The 26,868-nt window shown below is 40.3% G+C and overlaps 1 protein-coding gene across 1 annotated transcript in view; it reads left to right on the forward strand.

Annotated features, from left to right (window-relative positions):
- The window catches only part of LOC122794026 (ryanodine receptor 1-like), a 2,146,276-nt gene that overhangs the window by 1,741,577 nt on the left and 377,831 nt on the right, over nucleotides 1-26,868 (forward strand). Inside the window, 2 exon segments of the mRNA XM_044062140.1 lie at nucleotides 1,409-1,489; nucleotides 10,527-10,615. Coding sequence (XP_043918075.1) covers nucleotides 1,409-1,489; nucleotides 10,527-10,615 — 170 coding nt within the window.

Below are 26,868 nucleotides of genomic sequence, written 5' to 3' on the forward strand. Positions count from 1 at the left end.
ACAGGGAGGTTATAACTTCTTTTTTCTGGAGGTAATGCCCTTACTTATGAGATGAGCAATACAGAATTCCTTCTTACCACTGTGGAGACATGGTGGTCAAAAGTAAGGTTGCTGTCAACCTGTGTACCCAGGTCTGTCACCACAGACTGCGCACTTAAGGTGTTGCTATTGATGTGGTAGTTAGCAGGAACATCGCTTTTACCAAAAGGAATGAAATAATACATTTTTTTGCATGGAGTTTAAGGCCATGACTTTGGCACCAATCATTTGTTTGTGTAAGAACCTCTTGTAGAATGTTGACATAATTTGGAGAGTCTATGACCACTCCCAGTTTGCAGTCATCAGCAAACTTTGTCAGCTACAGACCTTTATTTTTTCTTGTATTTCAGAGAAATAGATTCCAAACAGTAGAGGTCTCAGGACTGATCCCTGTGGAACACCACTGGCTACAGGTCTGCTGTAGTAGGTGGATTCCCCTACTTAACGACCCATCTAATGATATAAGCGTTAATGCCTAGTTAGCTAAGTTTGTCAGTGATGCCTGAGTGAGTGATAGTGTCAAATGCCTTAGCTAAGTCCAGGTAGGCTGCATGCACATATTTCCCTTAGTCCAGGGCCTTGGTGACTGTCTCGAAGAAGTCCACCAGGTTTAACAGGCATGATCTCCCTTTGACAAATTCAAACTGAGTAGGGTCAAGTGTTTGGAGATTACCTATGTCTTTGTTTATAAGGTATCTGATGATTCCTTTTATTGCCTTACAGGGAAGGCTAGTGACAGCTGGACTAAGTCAGTGAAAATGTGAATTATTTAACTTATCATTTAAACAATTATGTAAGCTGATTCTGGTAAAATAACCATTTTAACAAGCAAGTAGAATTTTGCTTTTGTTCTCTTCATTTACCTGATAATGAAGATAGTTTGCTGAAATGTTCATACTAATTGTTTATACCACATGAAAGCCAGATGTGTGATTAATATTCTATGTATATTATATTTCAGTGCTATTTTCTTCAGTTATTCAGTCATCACACAATATAATGCAGCCATCATGTGAAGCTTAACTCTGCTCTCTGTTTAAATAATTCCACCGTACCCTACCCTCCAAGGAAGGGACCTGCATGCCTTTGAGGACTTGCTTAGTCACTAAAATTCACATATGCAGAATAACTTGGAATCTCATTGTTAAAACAATATGAAGAGCAGTATGACTTAACACAAACGGTCTATGCATGGTGGGAGACTGTACTACAACTAATACTACCAGATGTTGCCTGACAGCAGTTTGTTTTCATATACTCTAACAAATTCCATCCTAACAGCTACTTTTTTGCTAATCCTCAACAGCTGGGTTTACATCATTTCAGCCATACAGGCTTTGTAAGTTGCTAATCAGGCTCTCTTTTGCAGGTGAGAAGGTCATGGCAGATGACGAATTCACTCGAGATCTCTTCCGTTTTCTGCAGCTTTTATGTGAGGGGCACAATAACGGTATGTCAGTAACATACAAACAAGTGCATGTATAAAATGCTTGCATATACATATTGAAACCACACATGGACTGGGAATTCCATAATGTTTGCCATTTAACCACTTCATAGGTTATAACCTCAAGTTAAATTTCTTGTTTACTTCCCAGAATTCATAGTTCTGAATAGTATATTATTTCTACTGCTAGTGTCATGCTCTGTGTTTCAAAATGCAAAGAAATAAATAGATTTTGACAGTAGGAGACCAAATAATTTGTATATGTCCATGTATACTCTGTTTTCACACAGAAATTTTAATCTCTTTTTAAAGCATTCTCTCTTTGCATATATTTTCTTCACTTACATAGTGCTAAGTAATCGTGTTTGACTTCAGCACTTCCTCTTAACAATTGTAATGTTGCACTGATCTACAGAATGCACTTTTTATATGTATGTTGAGAGACAGAGTAAGCAAGTGTGTGTGTGTGTGTGTGTGTGTGTGTCTAAATACTGTCGGGGGTATGCATAGTGTATTGCTGAAGGCAAACTCTGCTTCAAAGTACTGGATAAAGATATAAAGCCACTGTAAAAAGAAGGGGAGGAAAACAGCATGAAACACTAAGTAATAAGCATGTATACAGATGTAACAAAGAATAGGCTGGAAAAATGAAGGCACCATAAAATATTGTAGCAATGCAGGTCAAATGAATAAGGGAATTTGTTAGTAAAATGTACAAATAATGCCTCTGTGATATAAACTGTTTCATTTAAATCTAATTTGGTTTGTTTTGTTAAACGTTTGACTAAGTTCACTAAGACAGCATATATCCAAACCAGAAATGGGCATAAATATGTAATGTATTATACAACAAACAGTCCTGAATCTGTTTCCTCCAACTTATTTTCAGTACTGTACAACTCTGAGGATGTCATCCAAAATATCTGTTCATTCTTAAATAACATCTTGGAAAAATCTTTTAATTTACATTTTAAAAATAGGTAAGAATGAACTTCTCACACAGGAAATGATAGAACATCATTTGGTAATCAGTCAAAGATAGTATGCAGAAGTAGCAGCCTAATTCAGTTGCTGCAGTAAACACGATAAAGCAAGATAATTAGTGACTGTACAGGTAAGAACTCAGAAAAAAAAAAAAAACAGAAAGCACAAGATGCCAAAGGTATATATAAGTTAGGTTGGATGAGGTAGGAACCACTGAGGATTGAATTTGTTAGGTGAAGTATTGCTGTTTTTATTGGGTAGCCAAATGCAGCATGAATAAGTATTTGGAGTGTTGGCTACACATCAGAGTTAAGATTCTTAAGAGCAATAACATATGGAGTTAAATAATTAAGCTGAGTTCTTCATCTCTGAAATTCTTGTCACTGTATCAATAGTAGAGCAACAATACTGCCAAGAGAAAATTTTCAGTTCTCTCAAACATCAAAATAGTTGTCCTCCCAGCAAAATACTAGTGTAACCATAATGCAACAGCTTCTAGCGAAGAAAAGATGCTCCCTGTGGATGTCGCCAAGGATGAGACAGAACTTTATGGGAAGAGAATCTCCATGTAGGTGTCAGCAGTACCTGCTTCCCTAAGTATAGTTAAACCTAAGTCTGCCATAACTCAAAAGAAACAATGCATTATGGCAGTCTCAAAGAAAACAGACTCGTAATAAAACAAACACTTTACACCTTCCCTCTTTGGCATGATGAAGTTAATTTCAATCAGTTTTATTGTTCTTTCATTGCATATTTTGTCACAAAAAGGTCTTGTTTCCATTTCTAAAATCTTACCGCCATACAGTATAAGTTATAACCTAATTATAATCACTGTTTATACAGAATTAAACGTTCCTAGTCTACTGTTGTATTTTTTGTGCATTATTATTTTTTGGGCCTGAACCATGAACACAATTTAAACCACAAGTCTATACTTACAAATGTTGATGCCAGTCTAACATTAAAATAAATTGGATTTATGACAGTTGCTCAGACTCACCAGATGTAAAGCAATGGAATCCGTTGTACTAAACACATAAAAAAGTGCACAGAAACTAAGCACAGTTTATTTACTTCTCTGCTCACATTGTTTCCTAATCTATGCAAACCTCAAAACTGGGTGGAACTCAAAGAAAATGCACTTTCTTGACATGTGGTAACATTTGACGAAAAATGCTGCTTTCCACTAAAAACAGCATCTTCAATCCCATGGCTATGGCTGATTCTCATTCATTGAGTCATTTGTTTATCAGCATCCAATCCCCTAAACATAATGTTGAGCTCAATAAAAAAGGCAAAATATAGGATGTAAGGCATTTACTTTAGCATTTACATGAGGCCCACCTTTTTTCTTTTCCTCTTTTCAGTTGAATACCATTATACAAAATAAAAATGTAATACTTTTACAGTGCTTGATTGCTTACCCAAATTGTTTGTTTGTTTGTGTCTTTCGGCTTTTCCCGGTTAGGGCTCGCCACAGCGGAACTCCGGTCCGCTAATGATTGGCAGTAGAGTTTTACGTGCTGGCTTGCTGAGCCTAACACCCAACCTTCAACTAAGGAACGCCCCTTCACGCATGTCGCCACACAGAAGACGCTCTAACCGAGAATCGAATGGGCAACGTCTAACTGTGCTTGCCCAAATTGTTAAGTTCACATTTTATAACTTCTTGTATATTTATTTCATGTTTCAGTTTTCTGTATTAATTGTTGCAACCATCTGTTTTGAAAGCATCAACTAAGTTTCTGTTACTGCATCTAGCACTGGACTTGCGTCTTGTAGAAAGAGAGATCTGCCATCAGTAATGACTGTTACATTTATAATGGGCATGAGCATTGAAAACCCATAAAATTTCACGGTACCATTTTATTAATACGCTCACATTACATTTATAACAGGGACTTAATGAACAGCTGTTTTACAATACATTCTCTCTCTCTTAAAAGATTTTTTGCAGTGACATCACAGACTCTAGTTAAACCACATCATACAAAGTCAGTTTTCCATTATGTCCACATTGTAAATTATTTCATTTTAATGTATCTATACAGAATCTTGTAAATTATGTTAGCAAAGCATGATTTCCATTTGATACTTCTCCTTTTAAGCTGTCTATCAAAAAGTGAAAGTAGAAAACAGCATTCCTGTAGTTTCTTCACTTGTGTTTGTCAGATTCCTATATTCAGATACCACTGTGTATTATTCTGCTGGATGGTTGAGGAACAGACTGTCAAAGACAATATTTGAGTCAGACTGTCTGAAAAATATTTCCACAAATTTATAAAAGAAATGTTTTCTATGAGGGGTTGTGCTCACCACATATTGAAATGCACAGGAGACCCCACCCACCCAGTTCCCATGCTTAATTGTAATCTATATTCCCACTCATCTTGGAAAGGGAATGCAGCATCTTCAGAGGATCTGTAAAGACAGTCTGCTGCCGAATTTGCAGAGCTGGTCTTCAGTCAGTTGTGCAATGCTCTCTTTAATTATTTTACTCAGGTCACATACATTCCTCAGTATTTCCATGTTTCTTCATTTTGGATACTTTATTACATAAATTAAGTTAAAAGTGATCCATAAATCCAAGGAATATATGTTACATGTTATAGAGAATTTCATTAGCCCCAGTAACTTTATCGTTCTGTACCAATTTCTTTTTTTTATATTTCTTGCACAAAATGTGTTAATGTCAATGTTTTTCATTTACCCTTGCTCTAGGCCAACAGTAAAATCATTAATATAATGTTTAATTAATAAATCAGTCGTAAAATACCTGTCATTAGAAACTTGTCCAGTTTCCTTTCTAATACTTTAAATCAATTTTACTTGTTTTTCTTTTGAAAGCATCACTCCAGTTACCATGAACTCTGTTTTCTTACACTAGTAAATGTTCATATAGTTGAAATAGTTAATTATATTCTGTGCCTTACACAGATTGTTCAAGACACTGCCACTGATTTTGTTTAATATTTTTTATGCTTCCACTCTTGCAGTCATTAAGCCCTCCCAAGTCTGTTTGACATATTGCTTCCTTTCTTCCTTCTGTACGGCTTGAGCTGACCAGACGGTTTGTTCCACCACAGTGGAGCCAGCTTCAGGAGACTACATAGTTCTCAACCTTCTATCTCCAAAATGAGGAACACTAGTCTAGATCTGATAATATGGAACAAATGGGCAAAATGTGGAACACACACTAAACTTACCAACAACTGCTACTAGAAAGGTCATAGGATGGTTAGAATGTGCTGGTTTTTACTTATATAAAAGATATTGTAAAGAATTAATATGATTATTTTCTATTTACCGTAGATATCGGCTAAAAAGTTCCTAACACTGAATGTGTGACAGACCCTTTCAATGTGGAACTCTGAGGAACACAAACTTTTTAAGACCTCAAATAAGGTACATTCCTTATAATGAATTACACTTGAGAGGTATGGGAGGCCATCATGTAGATAGCTATCAGGGTGATTTAGCAAAGCCCCACCTCCCATCCTTCTGGCAGCCTACATGATTGGCCTACAATGTCAGCCTCCATATGAGCACTCTACTGTACATGCCTAGCTCCAGTTACCATGAACTCTGCTTGACATGCACACCACCTCCATAGTCCAGTTCTGCTGGTGTGCTGGCCTACTACTGGTAGTGTCCAAGGCTTGAGCTACTGCCTCCCTTCACCCAGGATCGACCAGCTGGACTAAAACAGACCAGTGATTAGCAAAACTCTGTGCATAAGCCCTCTGGTTGGTTAACACTCAGCACTTTCTTCTCTAACCTAGTTTAACATAATGTGCTTGAAATTGTGTGTGGTCTTACAGTTCAGGGATTCTAGTTTGAATGCAAACACTGTGTCTGTATGTTCATTCCCACACCTACAATAAAAGAGACGGTAAAAAAGTCTGCACTACAAATCAATGTATGTGAATAGTGCCAAAGCTTCACGTGAAGTAACATGTTAGTCACTCACACTGCCTGTTTTTTAATTTCTCCAAGTCTTTTGGGTTTCTAATACCATGATGAGAATGGACCCCATACCTAAGTCAAAGTATGATTAAAATTCATGAAATTAGTATTGTTTCAATCTGTTAGCCAGAAGTGCTCTTAAAAGCACCCGCAGTTTGCCAAGTAATGACTCCTGCAATTCGTATTAAGTTACATGTATCAGTAAGATATCGAAGTATGATTGCAAATTATTTTATATTATATTTTATATATTATTTTATATTAGACCTGTTGCTCCTAGGACTACTAGAGTTGTTTGGGTATCCTTCTCCCACGTTGCCCTCATCTCTGCCTTTTAATCCTGGTATTTTATGACTTTGTACTCTCTGTACGTACAACACTGTAGTCACTGGGTGTGGCGATTTCAATAACCAATGATACTTTTTTCTTCTTTCCATGGACTGCTATATCCGGTTTTCTCACATCTATTTTTGAACTGTTGGTAATGGATGATGCCATGTGATATAAACTTCATAATTTTCTGTGATGCTTTGTGACTCGTGTTTCTAGTATTTTTCAGCTACTTCAGTATTATAATGTTTGCACAATCCCCACTATAACAATCTTGCCACATTATTATGTCTTTCAGTATACAGTCCTTCTGTCATTAGTATATCACAACCAGCAACAAGATGTGGGACTGTTTCCAATTCTGTTTTACAAAATCTGCATTTGTACATGTTCATTGGACTTTGTAAAAATATGTGTACTTAGTCCATGTCTTCAGCCTCCAGTATTAACATTTCATCTTTTGGTTTAAATTCACCTCTTCTTAACCATTCGTATGTTCGATCCTGATCAACATGAGGTTATTCCAAGAGTTTTCTATACTTGCAACTATATTTAAGTATTTTCCACATTTCTCACCTTCTCATCTGATCCTTTGCCTTATCTTCTTTCTTTTGTTTTTTGGTACTTTCAGTTGCTGCCTTATTTTTAAATATTTCAGGTTTGATTTTCATGGGTGTCAGGCTGGCAACTCGGCACCATAAAAATCCACTGCCAATCATGAGTGGACCGGAGTTCTGCTGTGGCGACCCCTAACCGTGAAAAGCCAAACGTCATTGTGGCTTAACTGCAAAGTGGTTTGCCACTGTTTCATGGTCGCTGTAATGTAATCGATCAGTGCCGGGTGTATCTTGTTCATTATTAAGCACTTTTTTATCCATGAATGTGGGATGCTGTCATATGTTCTTTTGTAGTCTATCCATGCCATACTTGGATTTTTTCCCCTTTTACAGTTCTCCATTATGACTTTATTTAACAACAAATTATCCTTTGTCCCATATTACTTTCTTTTATTACCCTTTTGTTCTGTTGCCATGATTGAGTTTTCTTCTAAATGACTATAAACTCTGTCTGCATCAATTCCAGTGTATAGTCTATATGTTGTTGGAAGGCAAGTTATTGGTCTATAGTTTTTAGGATAGCTTGCAGGTTCACTCCTAAGTAGGAGCATTGTTTTTCCTATTATTAAACAGGCTGGTGTCTGTTCAGGGTACTCATATAAATAGTTCTTACTCATGGCAAAGTCTTCATGCAAAGATGCCAATACTTGTAGCCAGAAGTTGGGTACTGAATCTGGGCCTCAAGTTTTACAGTTAGGAGCTTTTCTTAACTTTGTTTCAATCTCCCTGGATATTACTTCATCCCATTTCATATCCTCTGCATTTGAACTTCTTATTCTTTCTTTTACTTTTTCTATCCATTTAGCATCTTTGTTATGTTCCACAGGATCTTAATAGATATTTCTCCAAAATGTATCTATTTCTTCTTTTTTTTTTTTTTTTTTTTTTTGGTGGTGGTGTTTCAATTCCTTTTGCCTTGTTTCCCATTTCTCTAGAAAACCTTTTGGGTCATCAATGAATTGCTTATTTAGTGCTTTTACTTTATACTTATCTACATATCTTCTAGTTTTTCTGCCTGTGGTGATATTTTTAGTTTATTTTCGGTAGTACATGATAGATCCTTGTCTGTTCTGATGCTGTGTGTTGCTTTTATCCTGTCTATCTTTCTAAGTATTTTTGTTGATCTGTTCCCTCCTCTATACTCTACTAACAGTGACACTTGTCTTAATTGCTTTATAGTTTTCTCTATTCATAGGAAGTTACTAGGCTATTGGCCCTGAGGCCCTTATAAGCCTAGCCAAGAGTTTAGTCCATGTTTAGACAAGTCAGCACCCAAAGCCCTTGTCCAGCAGGGACACAGGTGGAATCCCAGCGGTGAATTTTTCTGCTTCCCTTCCAGTTATCCAGGTTGCACTTGAAAAGGGATAATGAGTACTCTGCTTGACATGGAGAGGGAGTCTATTCCACAGATGGGAGAGTCTCTGGAACACAAATCTGTCCCGCCAACAAGTCCTGTTGATGTCACAGACCAGGTTGAGGTCGTGCGTGTGAGTTAGTCGAGTGGAGCTTGACTTGTGGATATGCAGCAGTCCCATCAAGGCAGAGTCTGAGATTGCTTTGTATGCCAGACAGAGGTCACCTCTGAGGAGTCTGTATGAAACTGAGTAGAGGGACAAGGCTTTCAGCCTGTCTGTATAGGGTAGATGTTTGAAGCCCTGGATTCTTCTGGTGAGGAACCTCTGTGGTCTGTCCAGCTGCTGCATGTACTTTGCGAGGTACATGCCAAAGGGGTCATTGTACTCAATAATTGGCCTTATAAGGAAAGAATACAGGGATGTTATGACCTCCTTGTCTCTGGATGAGGTACTCCTACTTATGAGGTAGGCCATGTAGAAAGCTTTCCTTACAATGGAAGCAACATGGTGGTCAAAAGTCAGGTTTCTATCAGCCTGGGTGCCCAAATCCCTCGCGATTGATTGTGTGCTTAGGATGTTGTTATTAATCTGATAATATGTGAGGATGTCACTCTTCCCAAAGGGGATGATGATGCATTTTTTTGGCATTCAGCTTGAGGCCGTGTTTCTAGCATCAGTCATTTGTTTACACACTGTGTACTCTGTGGTCCTTCCAATGTGGTTAGTTATCTTGGGAAGATTCGGTTGGACCTTCATCATGTGCTTCTTTACAATATCCTATGTTTTTTGTTAAGTTAAGAGCCAAGCTTAAAATTGTACTGGAGACTTACTGAGGCCTTTCCTCTTCATAACACCACTGGCCCAATTTCATGAACTTTGTCACTGTCATTATGGAGCTCTGATTCGAAGTAGGAATCCCAAACCACTGCTTGAAATTGTGCTTTAAAACAGAACTTTACTTTGAAAGTGGCGTAATTCATGAGGTGGGGACTTGCTAGATGCCAAGCAGATTTTTTCCAGAAAGCCTCAAAACTAGAAAAGATAAATAAATGTGTACAAAGATTTTCTAACAATATCCGCTGCACAGTCACCTCCTGAAACATACTCATATTGTAGAACAAATCAAAGAAAAAAATATAGCACTGCTCTCACCATTAAATATTTGGTTTTATTCACTTAAATCCATCAGTTTAGAACAAGGTAGACACAGCCATTAACTATTTTCCATGGGAAACTCCACCTTCCTCAATAGGATCAGATCGAAATCTATTGAGTAAATACAGTTGTCACAGACCACTTCTCCTTAAAGTCTCCACTGTCAGGGAAACATTTTAACTGAAATGTCAGCTGCCAAAACTGCCAATTTGTTGACAGGCTCCCAGTTTAATGGGGGCCTGTTATGCCAGTTCAAAGATGGGGAGAGAGGGATACACTGGTATAAACAGATCATTTTCTCAACCCAGTAGTCTAATATTAGCTGTATGCAATAAAAAATCAGTGCATATTAATTGTCGTGTGTGTGTGTGTGTGTGTGTGTGTGTGTGTGTGTACATGTGCGCACATGCCTGTGTGATACCTGTCAAGTAAGACAGAAGAGAAGCACTCATTTATAACATTTCATCTCTTGTATGTACAGTGTTGACTTTAAAAAGTAGATGGACTCTGAAGTAGCAATCGACTCATGTTTAAAGTTCAGTGTGCCAACAAGAATGCGGTTGTTACCTACAACACTGACATAATGGCATTAAGTCATTTAAGAAGAATAACTTGAGTACATTGTACTTGTAGATTTCCAGAACTATCTGAGGACTCAGACAGGCAACACGACTACCATCAATATCATCATCTGTACTGTCGACTATTTGTTACGACTACAGGTAAGTGAATGTTTTGTACTTCTGTACATTGGCATTACATTTACAGCCACAGTAATATAAAGTTCAGCGTAGCGTTTGTCATCTTGAAATTATCTTTGATGACTTTATAATGAATTAGAACAACAGGCTTCTTAAAATTATTATTTACTATGTAGTTGCAAATAAAACAGTGAAAAGAACAAAAAAAAAGAGAAAATAGAGTAGTCAGAAATTTTTGTGCTGCAAAGTTTGATATGTGTTTTGTTACTATACTCTACTCTTCAGACATTCTTGTGTTCTACTTTGCCCATCTCCAACACATCATCATTAGCAGTGGTTATAGGGTATGCATTTTGGTAAAATACAGTCAGGTACTGGCTTTCTAAGTTAGCATACTTGGAAACATTTTTTCAGATCGTTAGTACTAGGAGTATGTCGATGCAACATTTTTATAACAAACTGTGAAAGACCTGAGTATATATTTTATGTGTTGTTATACGGTTCACCACAATAGTCTTAAAGGCTTTGCTGTACAGCACAGGGAGACAAAGCTCTGACTGTCATGTAGATGATCCAGGTTTGAATAGTAGCCCAGGTAGTGGATGTGCCTTACAGGAATGGGTGGGAGTGAGCAGCTTATGCCACCTTACTCAACCTCGAGGTAGGGAGATTATGGTTTCTGGTCAACTGATTGTTTTTGTGTAACCGGAGGCTTGCACAATACTATTGTTTGAGGATTGGGATACATGCCCTTATTGATCACAAGTCAGTGCTGATGGAAACTCTCATAGGCATGTGTGTGGAAGCTCCTACAGTAATGTGGATGCTTACATCAGCCACCAGGGACCGGAGTAATGGCCATAAAAAGGAAACATCATAATTACCAGGATGTCAACAAGACATTCCTCACCTCTATGAATGCCTTTTATGAAAACCCTTGCAATCACCTCTAACCTTCAGTAGAAGATACCCAGGAAAAGAGCATGAATCCACTTGACTGATGCTCCGGGGAGGGCTTGATCATCAGTAGACAAAGGGGGAAAGCATAAAGAACAAACACACACACACATACCCATAAAAATGACTGCAGCCAACAGCTCTGCACAGGGCTCCAAAAGGTTCTAAGTTCTGAAAGTTGAAGAGATACTCAGAAGGGCCAGAGCTTCTGGGAATCTCAATAAAGTCCAATTACAAGGGTCACATAGTTTTCACTGTGCTGCATGGCACCTTTTCATTTTGAGATCAAATGTTTTAGAGACTGTGCAACACAGGTATTACTTATAACTTTGGGTGGTTTGGAGGTAGAAATCCACATTGGGACTGCATGCAATCAATGCCACATTTGATAGAATTCCATTTAAATTGAGTGTTTTTCAAAGATTTTCATGCTACACTTCACATAAAGCACAGAATGATAGAATCAAAAATCAGAAACTTTTGTTTTAGCACTCAGCATTTGTTCTAGTTCCATAAGGTCAAATTTAAAACACTTAAGTCTTTTTTTCTTCCCTCGTACTGTATATAAGAACTGTGTGACTAATGAATTTTAGAAACACGTTTTCTCTTACCTTTGGAGTTGAGCAGCCTCGTATTTCATCTGTATAGAATTGTTAGGGAGTGAGGTTGTAGGGGGTCTTGTCACCCCTGCAAAACCTTCATTTTTGTTATAGTCAAATGTTTTGGTAGCCAACTGTGGAGGTTAATTGTTGTGGAGCTTGTTAACATACAGCCAGTGGAGTTGCAGTAAATCTGTCACAAAATGCACTGTGAGACTATTTCCTTAAAAACAGTTTTAAGATGCAGCTGCAGAAACAATGGGAGGATGAGGATAGCCAGCTTAACTGCTTTTGTGATCTCTCTCTCTCTTTTATTTATTTATAAAAATATTTTAGCAGTATCAATTAGGAAATTTCAGTTTCACTTAGGCAAAATTTTCAAGTTTAAATAGAGTAATGCTATACAACAATAAAATATTCCAGAAATCTTTTTTTTTTTTTTCTTGCAGCATTGTAAGCGAAAGCATCAAAACTTATTTATCAACTTATCCTGCTCACTTTGAGTCTTGTATGACTTAGTATTATACTGTATCACAACAAGCTTCAGTTCTTTTGACCAGTCTTCTGGAATGTTCTTCCTGTACTTTAAAATCAAAGCTGTAATTGCTACAGTTACTTGTCTGACCCAAATATACATTACTAATGTAATGGCCTTAACACTTGTGCTGTCATTTAAAAGCCATTACATTACTTAAAAATGATGCCTGTTTTCTATTAGCTCCTGTTACAAGCTTGGTAGATTTTGTTCTATATTTGTTTAATTGGTGGACACTCAGCTAATCTGCATTGAACTACAAATATCACCAACAGAAATTAGATCTGTCACAGCCACTGTCCTTGACTCTGGCAATTGAATGCTGCTATATCTAAATAGTCATATTAAGAGTAAAAGCCAATGAAGAAAGGAAACTAAGCTGGCACCTCTCTCAGAATAATAATTCAGTCCTTGTCATAAATCATGTGACTTCCCCATCCCTGCTGTTTCATTCTCTTCCAGTTAAGGTATATTTCCTGACATAAGAATAAAAATAAGAGGTTAGGTTAGGATTGTTTTATTAGTTTTGGCATTATTGTCTTTATTAGCCTAGAAGTGACTGTACATATGCTTACATTAGGTTTATTGAATGTCCACCAATAAGATATATTCAAAAATACTGCCGCTGATGGATTTTCTTATCTCTTTCTAAGGGATTGATTGTGTTGTATTACTTTCATATGCATATTTTCTTATCCCATAGAACAATCCCAAATACAAAATCTCCTTTCATTTTACAATATGTATTCTGCCGGCTATTATGTCATTCTCATTTGCTTCCAAGAGCTATCTTAACTGTTTAACCATTCATCAGCCCTCTGGGATACCATGCTTTGTTGGGGTTCATATTTTATACTTTTTCAGAATGTTTCCTGATCACATCCGGTTTTTGGCCAAAATCAGATGGGTGAGTGTTAGCAGAGCTCTCAGTATTTGCTGTTCCAGTGCAACTCTTGCAGTAGGTTGGGCAGCCCAATTCCCTGTTTCTGTTTTAGTGACATTACTTTCTTCTTACTTAATGCTGGTGTTCCTGACTCTCAAATATATCTGATTATTACCTTCTGAAACTTACCTGTGTTATAGGTAACTGCAATATGCAGTAGATGCCTAATGGCAAAGTGGTGATGACAGTGGATCCGAAAATAAAATAAACCATCTATATTTTGAGCAAATATCCTCTGCAAAATTTTCAGTAACCAGCACAATCTAAACTGAGGATAGTGGGTAACCTTGACAAATGTCTTATATAAGTGAAAGGCTAGAAACTGTATCCTATTTGCTGTCAGATTAATGAAAAGCAACTTAAATATGTTAATAAAAATCAATGGGAGGTAATGTTTCTCCATGACTTTCCCGACATACAACTATTCTAATGTATCAAAGACACCTCGGGAAAGTCATGGAGAAACAACAATCTTCACCCAATCCTTGACAGTGGGTTCGGTTCTGAACCTTGGAACTGACTCCGCCATATCTTCCAGCTCACGCTGTCTAAACTCTCAAGCCAGGCACTACCCATAATGCTCCTCACAGAGATTACGCCAGATCTCGTTTGCCGTTTCGCAGACCAGACAAGTTAGCTTCCATCTCTCGAGCCTTGGCTATTTCAGTGAGTACTCCTTAATTATTCTTCATTCTTTATTTCTTAATAGAGTTTTCTATTTCCTCTCATGCCATCTACCCTCTCTTCTTTCTGCCCTTTTCTTTCCTTTCCTATCATTGGTAGAACTTAAGTACCATTGCTGGTATTGCTTTTCTATAACTTCCTTCCTTCTTTCCTTCTAGAGTTAAAAGAAAAATCCTTTTTTCTATCTTATCTCCTGTGTCGTGCAACTCTAGCAATGGTTATTTTTCTTTGCTTACAATGGCCAATCAAAAGCTAACTTTGCCTGCTATGTCCAGTAAAGGCACCTCAGGATTTAAGAGGTGTCAAAAATGTGAAGCCAAGATGTCTAATTCGGACAACCACTGTTTGTGTATAATGTTTGGGGAAAATACACTTACAAGAGGACTGTTCAATCTGTCACTGGTTCCCCACATAAACCCTGACAGTAATAAAGAACAAGTTAATTTGAAAATGACTTCTTAAAACTAACTTTGAAGAGGCCTTATCTGAGCCTAGAACTGAAACTAGCATTTCATCTTCATCTTCCTCTGCTTTGAGGAAAAGGACTTCTTCAGTTCCAAGGTATTCGGAACCAACAAAGAAATTACCTAAATCATCCTCTGTACTGAAGAGTTCCTCTGCACTGGAGGATATACCTGCATCGAAACCCAGGCTCCCCTCTGAACCGAAAGCAACTTCTGTTTTGGCACCGACAGATTCCTTGGTACCAAAGCTACCGCAACTGCCACAAACTAAATACTCACCATCCATTGATCCTTTCAAAGGTATGCCACCCGGTCCATTTTTGGAAGTGAGATCCCTGAGATCTCCCTCCGCATTTTCCATTTGATCTACTAAGAGTCTGTCCGGTGGATCAACTCCTTACAGCTAGGGGGTTACCCTCGGTTCCTAGCCATGCTGGCCTTGGAAGTAGGCTAACTATAAGTCCCCCGTATTCTCCTCCTCCAACTCCAATTGAGACCTTGGAGCCCTTGGTGCCGACTCCTCCAGCGTCAACTGCTTCGGTACTGGTAGCTTCCTTGTCTCAGGTTCCGAGACGTCTCCTAGGGTCGTGTTTCTCTGGTCAAGTCTGAGGGGCTTGGATCAATTTCTTTTCATTTGGCAGTGTCCATGTCCCTCGGCACCTTGGCCTTTGTAAGATTGACCCAGGCTTCTGTTCCAGAGACTGCCTCCTTGGCGCGGGATGTGACCCTGGTTCCGAAGGAGTCTATTTCAGTTCCGGCCTCCCATTCCTCTACCGGGGGGGCAGCCTTTAGGATAATGGAGAAGGCAATGTACGTTGGGGACTCTCAGTCTTTGCCATCCCTGTCGAGACAGATTTCTATTTCTTCTAGACCTAAGCTACCATCAGTCTCACCCCCTGGACAGAGGGCACAAAAGTCTCAGGTGATCATCCCCCCGAGGAAGTCCCTGTGAAGAAGAAGTGAAAGAGGAACAACCTGGACTCCCCGGAGTAGTCCTTCATAGAAGATACTGATTTTGATGAAGGGGAAGGTTCCCCCAGGTCACCCCCTGATGATGTTTCCTTCTGGGACATCCTAGAAGTCCTGAAACAGGAGTGGCTAGTCTTCTATTCAACCTTACTTGGAGGAATCCGTATACCTGGAGGCTTTCATGCCCAGCCCTCTGCTTCTTGTATCTCTCTGCCCACTGATGATCAGCGGGGGTGGAAGATGCCCGATTCCATAATGCCAATCCCCAAAAGACCCGACTGGATATTATCAGCACGTAAAGCTGAACCACATTGGCCTAAAGTGATTCCTGTCAACGCCTTGCTGAAGGTGACCACCATCAAAAAGGAACTCTCTGAAGAGAGTCCGACTATCCATCCTCTTAACAAGGAGTTGGATAGCTTTGAGAAGCATGTTTATGCTTTAATGACCTTCGCTCTAAGGTCTTTGAATTGTATGGCACATTTTACCAGATTACAGAGAGATTTGATTAAAGAACTTTCAAATACTCAAACAGGAGCAGTGGCTGAAGAGGTCCATGACAAGGTTTCCTCGCAGCTTGCAACCCTTGATGCTATCTCCAACTCTTCCATGAAGCTCATTGCCCATGCAGCTGAAGGGACAACAAGGGCAGCTGGTTCAGGCATAGCCATTAAAAGGCATTCCTGGATGCACTTGTGTGACTTTGCTGTGCCATTTAAAGCATCATTCGTCAGTGCTCCTTTTGACAGATCCACCCTTTTTGGCTCAAAGGTAAAAGACACCCTAGCCAGATGTGAGAAGGATGGTAAGACCCTGCCTGCCGTAAGCATAGGTTTCTCCACTCCTCGGAGGCCTTATTCTAGGAATCAAAGAAGTGGGAGACTATTTTTTAAAAAATCCAAAGGGCCTTTATAAGACTCCCGAGGTAAAGACTTCCCCGATGCCAAAGGGGGAAGTAATGGAAGACGCCACCTTAGGGGCAGAAATGGACCGCAGAATCAGGGGTCCAGAGAATCCTTCTCTGGAACTTCCTATCAGCATCCCTGAATGGGGGCCCAATTGCCTTCCTCTGGAGGCAGTCGGGGGTGTGTGTGTGTGATTATCCCTGCATCTACCTGCCTGGCAATTGATAACTTTGGACAAATGGATGTAGGGGATAATATCCAGAGGCTACAAAATTCCACTGTCTGTAAATCCCAAACCCCAGAAGAAACTCCCAGATGTTCCACCCAATCAAAGGGAAGCAACAGTCTTAGAAATTCAAAAACCGCTCGGAAAAAGAGTCATCCAAACAGTCCCACCAGACCAAACAGGATCCGGGGTTTACGCAAGATTCGTTTTAGTGCCCAAAAAAACAGGGGACTGGAGACCCATTTTGGATCTCAGCCAGTTCAGCAAGGCAGCTTAGCAAACCAAATTCCGGATGGTCTCAGTTCAATCCATACATCCTTTTCTGGAAAAAGACAACTAGATGAGTTCTATAGACCTGCAAGATGCTTATTACCACATAGAAATGGAAAAAAAGCTCCCGGAGGTTTCTATGCTTCTGGCAAGGAGCCAGTCATTTCCAGTTCAGAGCATTGCCCTTTGGCCTCACCACAGCCCCCAGGGTGTTCACCAAATGCATGGCAGTGGTTGCAGCTCATCTCAGACAGCAAGGTTTTCAAGTCTTTCCGTATCTCGATAATTGGCTCCTCACTGCTACCACCAGGCGTCTTTTAGAACAGGCAAGAGATTACACCATAAATATTTGTACGTCTCTAGGCATAACAATAAATTTCAAAGAGTCCAGCCTTCAGCCTTCTCAGCAACTGGATTTCATTGGTGCTGATTTAGATACTGTCTCAGGGATTGTGTCTCTCTCTCTCTTCAGAAAGACTACAAAGCATCAGAGTCTAAGTCAGGTAAATTCTCCTGAGCAACAGGGTTCCAGAGAAACTTGTCCTTCAAACCCTAGGCTCTGTGGTTGCATCAATCACTCTGGTTCCTCTAGCGAGTTTTCATATGTGAATCCTGCAGTGGTTGCTAGCATCCCAGTGGTCTCTGATACATCAACCAATATCTCATCTAGTATTGATTACCAGCCATTGCAAGCAGGATCTCAAATGGTGGCTACACTCCGACCATATTCTCTTGGGCCGGCCATTCATTCTTCCTCAGCCCCAAGCAATAGTGACCACAGATGCTTCCCAGATGGGGGCGGGGGCATTGTCTAGGAAAGACAGTCCAAGGCACGTTCCCAATTGGAGGCTAACTTGCACATCAGTGTTCTGGAAATGAGGGGAGTGCTGTTAGTGTTGTAAGCATTTCAAGATGCCCTTCCTCTCGGGATAGTAGCAATTCAGACAGACAACATGTTGGTAGTCTGGTATATAAACAAACAAGGGGGAACCAAATCTTACCCACAATGTCTGGAAGAACTCAGAGTTTGGCAATGGGTGATTTCTTCCTACCTCTTTCTTATAGCAACGCAAATTTCAGGAAGTTCCAACGTGATAGTGGGCAAACTGAGCAGGACTATTCTAATGCCTAATGAGTGGTCTCTCAATCCTGTAGTGGCGAACAAGATTTTTCGCCATTGGGGCCAACTTTGCTGCAATCTCTTTGCCTCTCCACTGAACAACAAGTGCAGAAATAATTTTGCCCTAATCCCCCCTCTGGGGGAGTCACTCAGAGATGCTCTTCTCTATGATTGGCCTCCTGGTCTGCTGTATGCCTTTCCCCCAACTCCTCTCATATCACAATTCCTAAAGAAAGCCAAAAGGACAGCAAATTCAGTAATCCTCATTGCCCCCCTTCTGGCCTTGACAAGTTTGGTTTCCCTTCCTTTGGCCTCATCTAATACAGAAACCATGGATTTCCATCTGTTCTTGAAAGCAACACACTGTATTTTAGTTTTACCAACATCAACCATAAAAAAATTAATGGTCAAGTTAACAACAACCTCAGCTGCCGATAGCCTACTGAGTTCCTCAAAATAGGCACAGAAGCACTAGCCTTCCCTGTCTCCATTTTAATCAACTGGTCATTAACTGAAAATTATGTGCCATTCATCTGGAAAAAATCCGTTATTATACCCCTTCACAAAGGAGGTACTTCAACAGAGTTAAACTATAGACCTATTGCTATCCTATTACCCCTCTCTAAAATCCTTGAGAAATATATTCACTTTCAGCTTATTAAACATATAATCAAACACAAGCTCCTCTCCAACACCCAGCACGGTTTCAGGCCTAACCACAGTATTACTACTACTACCCTGCTCAACTTCACCAAGATAGTAAACCAACACAGAAATGAGGACAATCTTGTTTCTTCACTTTTCCATGACCTTTCCAAAGTACTTGACACAGTGTTCCACCAAAAGATCCTTTTTCAACTTCCAACTCTAGGTCTCACTTACCCCTCCCTCTCCTGGTTTCACAGTTATTTATGTAATCATCAGCAGGCAACTAAATAGCAACAAAACCTTTCAGGATTTCAATCTCTGCTGGTGTTCTGCAAGGGTGAATACTTGGCCCCTTTTTATTTAAATTTTTTCATAAAAATAACTTCAGACTGCTACAACACTTGCCAGAGTGGTACAATATGCCAATGATTTAGCCCTTATCTTCTGTGACCCATCCATAACAAAATTACAGGAAATTACTCAAAGATCATTCTCAGACATTGATATATGGCTAGAAAAATTCTAACTTGTTCCTTAATGGGGAAAAAACTTATGCTATTTACTCTAAAACAACACCTTAAGCAGAAAAATATATGTCATATTACCTCAAATAATATAACAAAAATAGAAACCAGAAGTCAGACTAAACTACTCTGAGTCATAATAGATGACAACCTCAGATTTGATCAGTGCATACTTCATTCCTTCAAGAAAACTCAGCAAAAACATGATTCCCTCTGTAGGGCTAAATACTACCTGGCAGATGAAGCAAGGATTACCTTAGCAGTAACAAATATCCTTCCTTCTCTATTATATGCTTCCCCTACTCTTACTAATATCAACACGATGTCTAAAACTAAACTAGCCTCCTGCCACTACAAAATAGCTAAATTTGCAGCCAACCAACTTTATAAAACACACCACTGCCTTGCATTAAAACAATTAAATTGGCTTGAACTCCCAAACCAGTTCAAACCAGACATTCACTCTTGCAATAAACTTTTACTATGTATCTGTAAGACATTCACCACTGCTGGAGACTCTGTGTACTCTCATTACGAATCAAAACTCTGGAATTAAATTCCCACACAGTTAAAACAGATAAAAAACTTAAATAGTTTCAAAACTTTCCTTAAACGGTACCTATGCCAAAGATGGCTCACCTGACCAGCTTTAATCTGATTACTTTTCTCCAACTCTTACAGCCACTTTGCTTCCCAATCTTTTTGTACCTTATCGCTCCTCCTCATGCTGCACTAATTTCCTAAACTTGTACTTTTCCTCTTCTCACACCATACCACTAAGTACAATTCCTCCTCTGTCCATTTATGTACCTGCTCATTTCCATAACTTCTCCTTTCATATCTATCTTATTATTTTTAAGCTACATTCTACTTGTCTGTAAATTATTACTAAACTCAAAAACACCCTGGTTTGATCTTTTCCCTGTAGAGGTCATGCTATAAATACTTTAATTGTTACTGTATGCTATTTTTCTATTCAATGAATCGTCAATTTATGTTAATTTCTTTCTTTTTTTGTGTTAAAATGTTATGTTCATTTAAGAAACATTTAAAAATATTTAACAATCATGTAAATAAGCTCATGTGTAAATGTTTTTACCCTGCAACTGTAAATGTACATCATGTGTAATTTAAATGTGGAGCTTTTCTCCCTCTGCTGAAAATGGGTTTTCCCCAGTCAGACTTTTCTCAGTCAACAAAAGACAAATAAATAAATTATTATTGTATATTTTCTTTTTTGATTAGATTACCTTTTGGCACATAGAGGGTTCTTTGTTAAGAGAAAATGGTTCTGTCAATTTATTCAGCAGTAGTTTTCAACCCTGCAAAGGGATGGTTTGATACCAGCAAAGATACTGATGTAGTGGGCATATACAACTGCAGTACAGGCACCCTCTATATTTCTGTTCACCGTTGAAAAAAACATCAGTTGCTCAGCTCTATTTTGGAGTAATTTGAATATCCATTATGTAAGGACCTTTATATTTCTTTTAATATACATTTGAAAAATCCTAATTTCTTCAGTATCTTGCTTTAAGAGAATGTACTACCCTCTCATATTCATTGAAAAAGTATTCTAGAACCCCCCCCCCCACACACACACACACACACACACACATACACACATTTTTTTTTTTGGTTATGGCTTGACCATGTCTTAAATTTAACAAAGTAACTAGATTTAGGAAGCTTAATGCTTTAGGCCATATTCTGAAAGAATTTATGGTTTGAGTAGCATACTACCTGAAGCAGTTACATGATACTCAATTCAGTAATATGGTAGTTTAATTCCAAAACAAACAGCAAGCACACCATGTTGAAATACTTTGAAATGTTACATCACTGTTGAATCCCATTATAAACTTTTAACATAAAGGCATAATCCACTCAAGTGAATGGGTCTCTGTGGCAGAGATAGTGCCCCACCTGTATGCCAGGAGTGATACTGCAGATACCACTTAGTGGAAAGTCCATGTGCCTGTCATACCCGTACTGGCATATAGGTGGTGCTATTCTCTGGCTGGCACAGCATCTGTTCATTATAGGTTCATAGGTTGATACTAGGCTATCTGCCCTAGGGCATTTATAAGCCTAGCCAGAGTGTGTTTGGCTTTCGCCACCCTTTTAGATTAGTTGACTGTGCCTCTGTATAGTAGGTCATAGAAGATAGCCCTTTTAAGGTTAGTTTACTGTGCCTCTGTCTAGTAGGGACACAGAAGAGATCCCAGGGGTAAACCTACGATCTCCCATCTACTCATCAAGATTTCTTTTGAAGAGGGTCATTGAGGGGCTCTGCCTAACATGGATTTGGATTTTGTTCCAGAGTGAGGGGAGCCTCTGGGATATGAATCTGTCCCTCCAGCATGTCCTATTTATTTCTGTGCTGAGGTTTAAGTCCCTGGAGCGTGTAGCTCTAAGGGATTTGGATTTCCTGAGGTGGAGCATGTCCATTAATTCTGGGTTGGACATGGCTTTATACATCAGGCACAGATCGCCTCTGAGTAGGCAGTAAGCAACTGAGTAGAGCTGGAGTTTCTTTAGCCTAACTGCGTAGGGCATCTGTTTGAGTCCCTTAATCCTCTTGGTGAGGTACTTATGGGGTTTTTCCAGTTGCTGCAGGTGTCTGGTAAGGTACATCCCAAATGGGGCATTGTATTCAATTATGGGCCTGATGAGTGATGAGTAGAGGGGCACCTCTCTTGATCTAGATGTGAACCCTTTTGTGATAAGTTGGGCTATATAGAAGGTCTTTCTAACCACTTTGGCAACGTGATTGTCAAAGGAGAGATTGCTATCTACTTGGGTCCCCAAATCCCTAATTACTTCTTCCGTACTTAATGGATTACCACCTATGTGGTAATTTGTGGGCACTTTGTTTTTCCCAAAGGGGATGACTATGCATTTTTTGGCATTTAGCTTTAGGCCATGGCTCTGGCACCAGTTATCTGTCTCTGTGAGACCCTTTTGGAGGATGCTTGTGTCAAGTCGGCGAGTCGATTATGGCACCCAGTTTGCAGTCATCTGCGAACTTGGTCAGCCATAGTCCTCCCATGTTAGCCTGTACCTCAGAGAAATATATACCGAACAAGAGAGGTCCCAGGACTGAGCCTTGTGGGATGCCACTTGTAACTGGTTTAGAGTCTGACATGGCACCTGCAATTCTGACCGTGTGGGTTCTATCCCTGAGCCAGTTTGCAACCCATCTTGTGACATAGGGGTTGATATTTAAGCTGGTGAGCTTATTTATTATGCCCGAGTGGGGTATTGTGTCGAAGTCTTTTGCGAGGTCCAGGTAGGCTGTGTGGACTATCTTCCCTTCATCTATGACCTTGGTGACTGTTTCAAAGAAGTCAACCAGGTTTAAGAGGCAAGATCTGCCCTTAACAAAGCCGAATTGGGTAGGATCAAGTGTTTGGAGGTTCCCAATGTCTTTGTTTATGAGTTCCATGATGATACACTCCATAGCTTTGCAGACCAGGCAAGTCAGGCTTATAGGGTGATAGTTTCCGGGGTCCGTTGTGGCACCATCTTTATGGAGTGGGACCACTGTTGCTGTACGCCATTCCTTGGGTACATATCCTGTAGTAAGGCTGAGATTGAACAGTGACTTTATGTGAGGGTTCAGTTCTTCTTGGAGCTCGTGTAAGACGCAGCCCGGGACACCGTCCGGTCCCATTGATGCTGTGTTTTTTGCTTTGGAGAGGGCAGCTCTCACCTGTGCATCTGTGATGTCAGGGAGGCTACACTCTGTTGGGATAGACATTTGCTCTTTTGGGAGGGAAGAGGGGAGAAGTTTGCACTGAACCTGTCTGCCAGGATGTTGGCAATGTCTGTGGGTTCAGTGTATTTTTTGTCATTTTGCACTAACTCAGAGCATATCTGGGAGTTGCCACCCAGGTTCCTGACATAACTAAAGAAGGCCTTGTGATTATCTTTAGCATCTTGTGCAAATTTTCTGTGGAAGCTGGCCTTAGATGATTTTATGAGGGATCGTAGTTTTTTGCTAGTGCTGATCAGAGATGCCTTCCCTTTTTGGGATTTTGCTCTATCATGTAGTAGCTTCCTCCTTCTGTTGTATAGCTTATTTATGGCTGGGGTCCAGCAAACAGGTCTCCTGCCTTTGGAGGAGTGAGTCTTGGTTTTATTTGGGATAGCACGATCCATGCATTCCTGTAGGTGTCCATAGAATGCTTTTGTAAAGGATTCTGCGGATTGGGCCGTATTCTTCACTGGCCCGGGAGCTTTGAAGGATTCCACCTCGGTTTTGAGAAGTGTGAAGTTTGCTTTTGAGAAGTTCTTCACCGTGGTTTCCTTGGCTGGGGGTGGGGACGGGATATGGATGTCCAGTGAGATTAATTTATGGTCAGATCTTACCAATGAGGGGTATACCTCTGGTATGGAACATAGAGTCCCCATGTTGGTGATGATCAGGTCCAATATGTTTTCCCCTCTTGTGGGAGTGGTGACCAGTTGTTCCATAGCATTTGAGTTTATAAATTCTAAGAACCATTGGGCGAGGTTGTTGGGGCTTGAGTAGTGCTCCCAGTCTGTTTGGGTAGTTGAAGTCACCCAATATAATGGTGTTTGGAGAGGCCTTCAAATTCTCCAGTGTTCTCAGGAAAGCTGAGTGGGGTACCTGAGTTTGGGAGGGTGGTCTGTAGCAGGCTACAAACTGAAAGGCAGTTTTGCCCACTGTTAGTTGCACATGGATGGTCTCCGATGCTTCGTGCAGTGCCACTAACCTGGAGGTGTGAGTATCTTTGATGAATATGGATACTCCCCCTCCTTTTGTGGTTCAGTCCGAGTTTTGGGGCTGAAAAGCATGGTGTGAGGTATGAACTGGTAGTGCTGGGGTGCTCTCGGGAGCCTTGAACCAGGTTTCTGTTACTGCACAGATATCGATATTCTCCATATTGAGGAGAGCCTCTAGTGCGTGCATCTTGAGGTTTAGACTTCTGGCATTGAGCAGCATTACCCTTAGTTTCTTTTTCCTTGTGTTGTTTATGGAGGTGGGTTTGTCTTTTGAGCCTTGCCTAAAAAAGGCACTATAGGGGTGGCAAGAGCCTTAGCCAGTATTTGAAAGCCCAGGGATGACAGGTGCAAGCCGACCCTAGCGAAGCAACGTGGCTTGTCGAGCATGCCATCCCAGGCTGACAGACACTGGATCCCCTTTGAATGATACCAATACTTTAGCCAATTGTTAAAATTGGTCCTTTTGTCTTTATACTGTGGCACCATTCTTGGTGAGGGTAAGATGCTACTCAAGGTCAGGGTCATACCGGCCTGGGCTACATGATCAGAGAGCTCCTCTGTCTCTTTTCATGTAGTCCAGGGAGGCACGTCTCAGGTCATTCACACCAGCATGGACAATGACGGAGTCATATTTGTACTTGCTTTGGAGTGACCTGAGTGTTTTTGTTATATGGCAGATCCTGGCACCCGACAGGCAGCTTACAGTGACCTTCTCCTTGTACAGCCTGGTGAGTGGGACGTCAGTGTGTCTGACAATAGTCACCTATTACAGGTGTATTAGGTGTGTTGTTTAGCCTTAAGGGTTGTGACTTTGTGAACTATGTGATACATGGGTATTGTTGTGGGGTAGCGGTTGCTTGGATGTCTGCTTTGTAAGTCTCTGCTGCTTGGGCAGATTTTTATTTAGAGCCTCCGAGTATGTTTTTGTGTGTTTATGTGTTTGGTTTGCTGTTGCGATAGGTCTATGTGAGACTGGATTTGTGGTGTGTGTGGTTACCTTCTCCTCCTGACTGACTGCGCCAGTACTGGGTTGAGAGAGCTCAGCCTCCAGTTTGGCTATATAGTTGCATCTCTCACATATATTTGAGCTTGTTAGGAGGAAGAGAGGGTGGTCTGTGTACATAAGGCAGTTGTAACATTGCCTCAAGATTCCGAGATTTACCAGCTGGACTGGAGAGTAAACCCAAAACTGACCTTTGGACATGCCAGAATAGTATAAGGAACTACTTTTTGACTGATCAAAAAGGACGAATAGGGAGCCAAGTACTTAAAGGGAGTATAAGAGGGTGTAGTGCTTTAGTTTATTAGTGCTTACTTATAAGATTACTTATACGAGCAAGTGCAGGGCTTTAGAATGAAAATAGAGTGCTTACTTTGAGATTTAGAACAGTTCTAAGGGAAAAAGTGAAGAGCAGACTTTGTGGAGCCGGGAATAGTTTAAACCCGTTTAAGCGGCGCTGCCCGATGCTGTGCTATGCGCAAACATAGCCAGCCTTAGGCATAGGCCAACTAGGCGGCCGCCTAGGGCACCGCTCTGGTAGGGGCACTTTCCCAGTATTTGTTTGGTGTAGGTTGACCAGGATGGGGGCACTGGGTGGTGTGGTGGGGGGCACCGTGGTGCCCTTTTGCCTAGGGCACCAATTGACCTAGGGCCGCCACTGTGCGCAAAATCATGCAAAACCGCGCAAATGCGGGTTTTAAAGCAGGTAAACTGAAAGAGATAGGAATTGACTCAAAACGGTCAATAAGCTACTAGTTTCAAGGCTGAGACCACTCCTCCAGGGACAGATAGGCTGCTCAAAGCTCCCCACTCTCACTGGTGAACAGAGAAGCTTCCTCCTATCCAAGTAAGGATATGGGCAACGCAGGAAACTATACCACAGTCCGGAATTCAGCAAAACCTGAAATCTAGACTAATCTAGGTCAGCAAAGGCGGGAAAAGAGAATATTTTTTTGCTTTTTTTTCAGAAAACAGCAGAAAAACACACAGAAAACACTGTAAATGCTATAAACAGGCTAGCGTACTTTAGTGTGTAGCCTACAACAGTTATACAATACAAAAATGACTTAAATTGATATAAAACAAGTTCAAAAACTGTAAAAAGCAGAAGGCAAATGCAATTTAAACTTTTTAAAGCACACACAGATCAATTAGAAATTCGCTTTTTAGGTGGGAAAAGGCAGTCGGAGCAAAAAACAGAGAAAAAAATACTTAAATCTGGAAAAGTCTCTCTTGGGTCTCTCTGTTGCCTGTATCACTCTGCAGGACACCACGAGAAGCTGTGTGGAGTTGTATACTGGCGCAAAACTGCGCAAATGCGGGTTTTAAAGCAGGGAAACTGAAAGAGATAGGAATTGACCCAAAACGGCCAATAAGTTACTAGTTTCAGGGCTGAGATCACTCCTCCAGGGACAGATAGGCTGCTCAAAGCTCCCCACTCTCACTGGTGAACAGAGAAGCTTCCTCCTATCCAAGTAAGGATATGGGCAACACAGGAAACTATACCACAGTCCGGAATTCAGCAAAACCTGAAATCTGGACTAAACTAGTTCAGCAAAGGCGGGAAAAGAAAATTTTGTTTTGTTTTTTTTTTTTTTGTTTGTTTTTTCAGGAAACAGCAGAAAAACACACAGAAAACACTGTAAATGCTATAAACAGGCTAGCACACTTACTTAAA

Source organism: Protopterus annectens, chromosome 1.part0, assembly GCF_019279795.1.
Source record: "Protopterus annectens isolate FY-2018-M chromosome 1.part0, PAN1.0, whole genome shotgun sequence".
Taxonomy (NCBI): Eukaryota; Metazoa; Chordata; order Ceratodontiformes; family Protopteridae; genus Protopterus; species Protopterus annectens.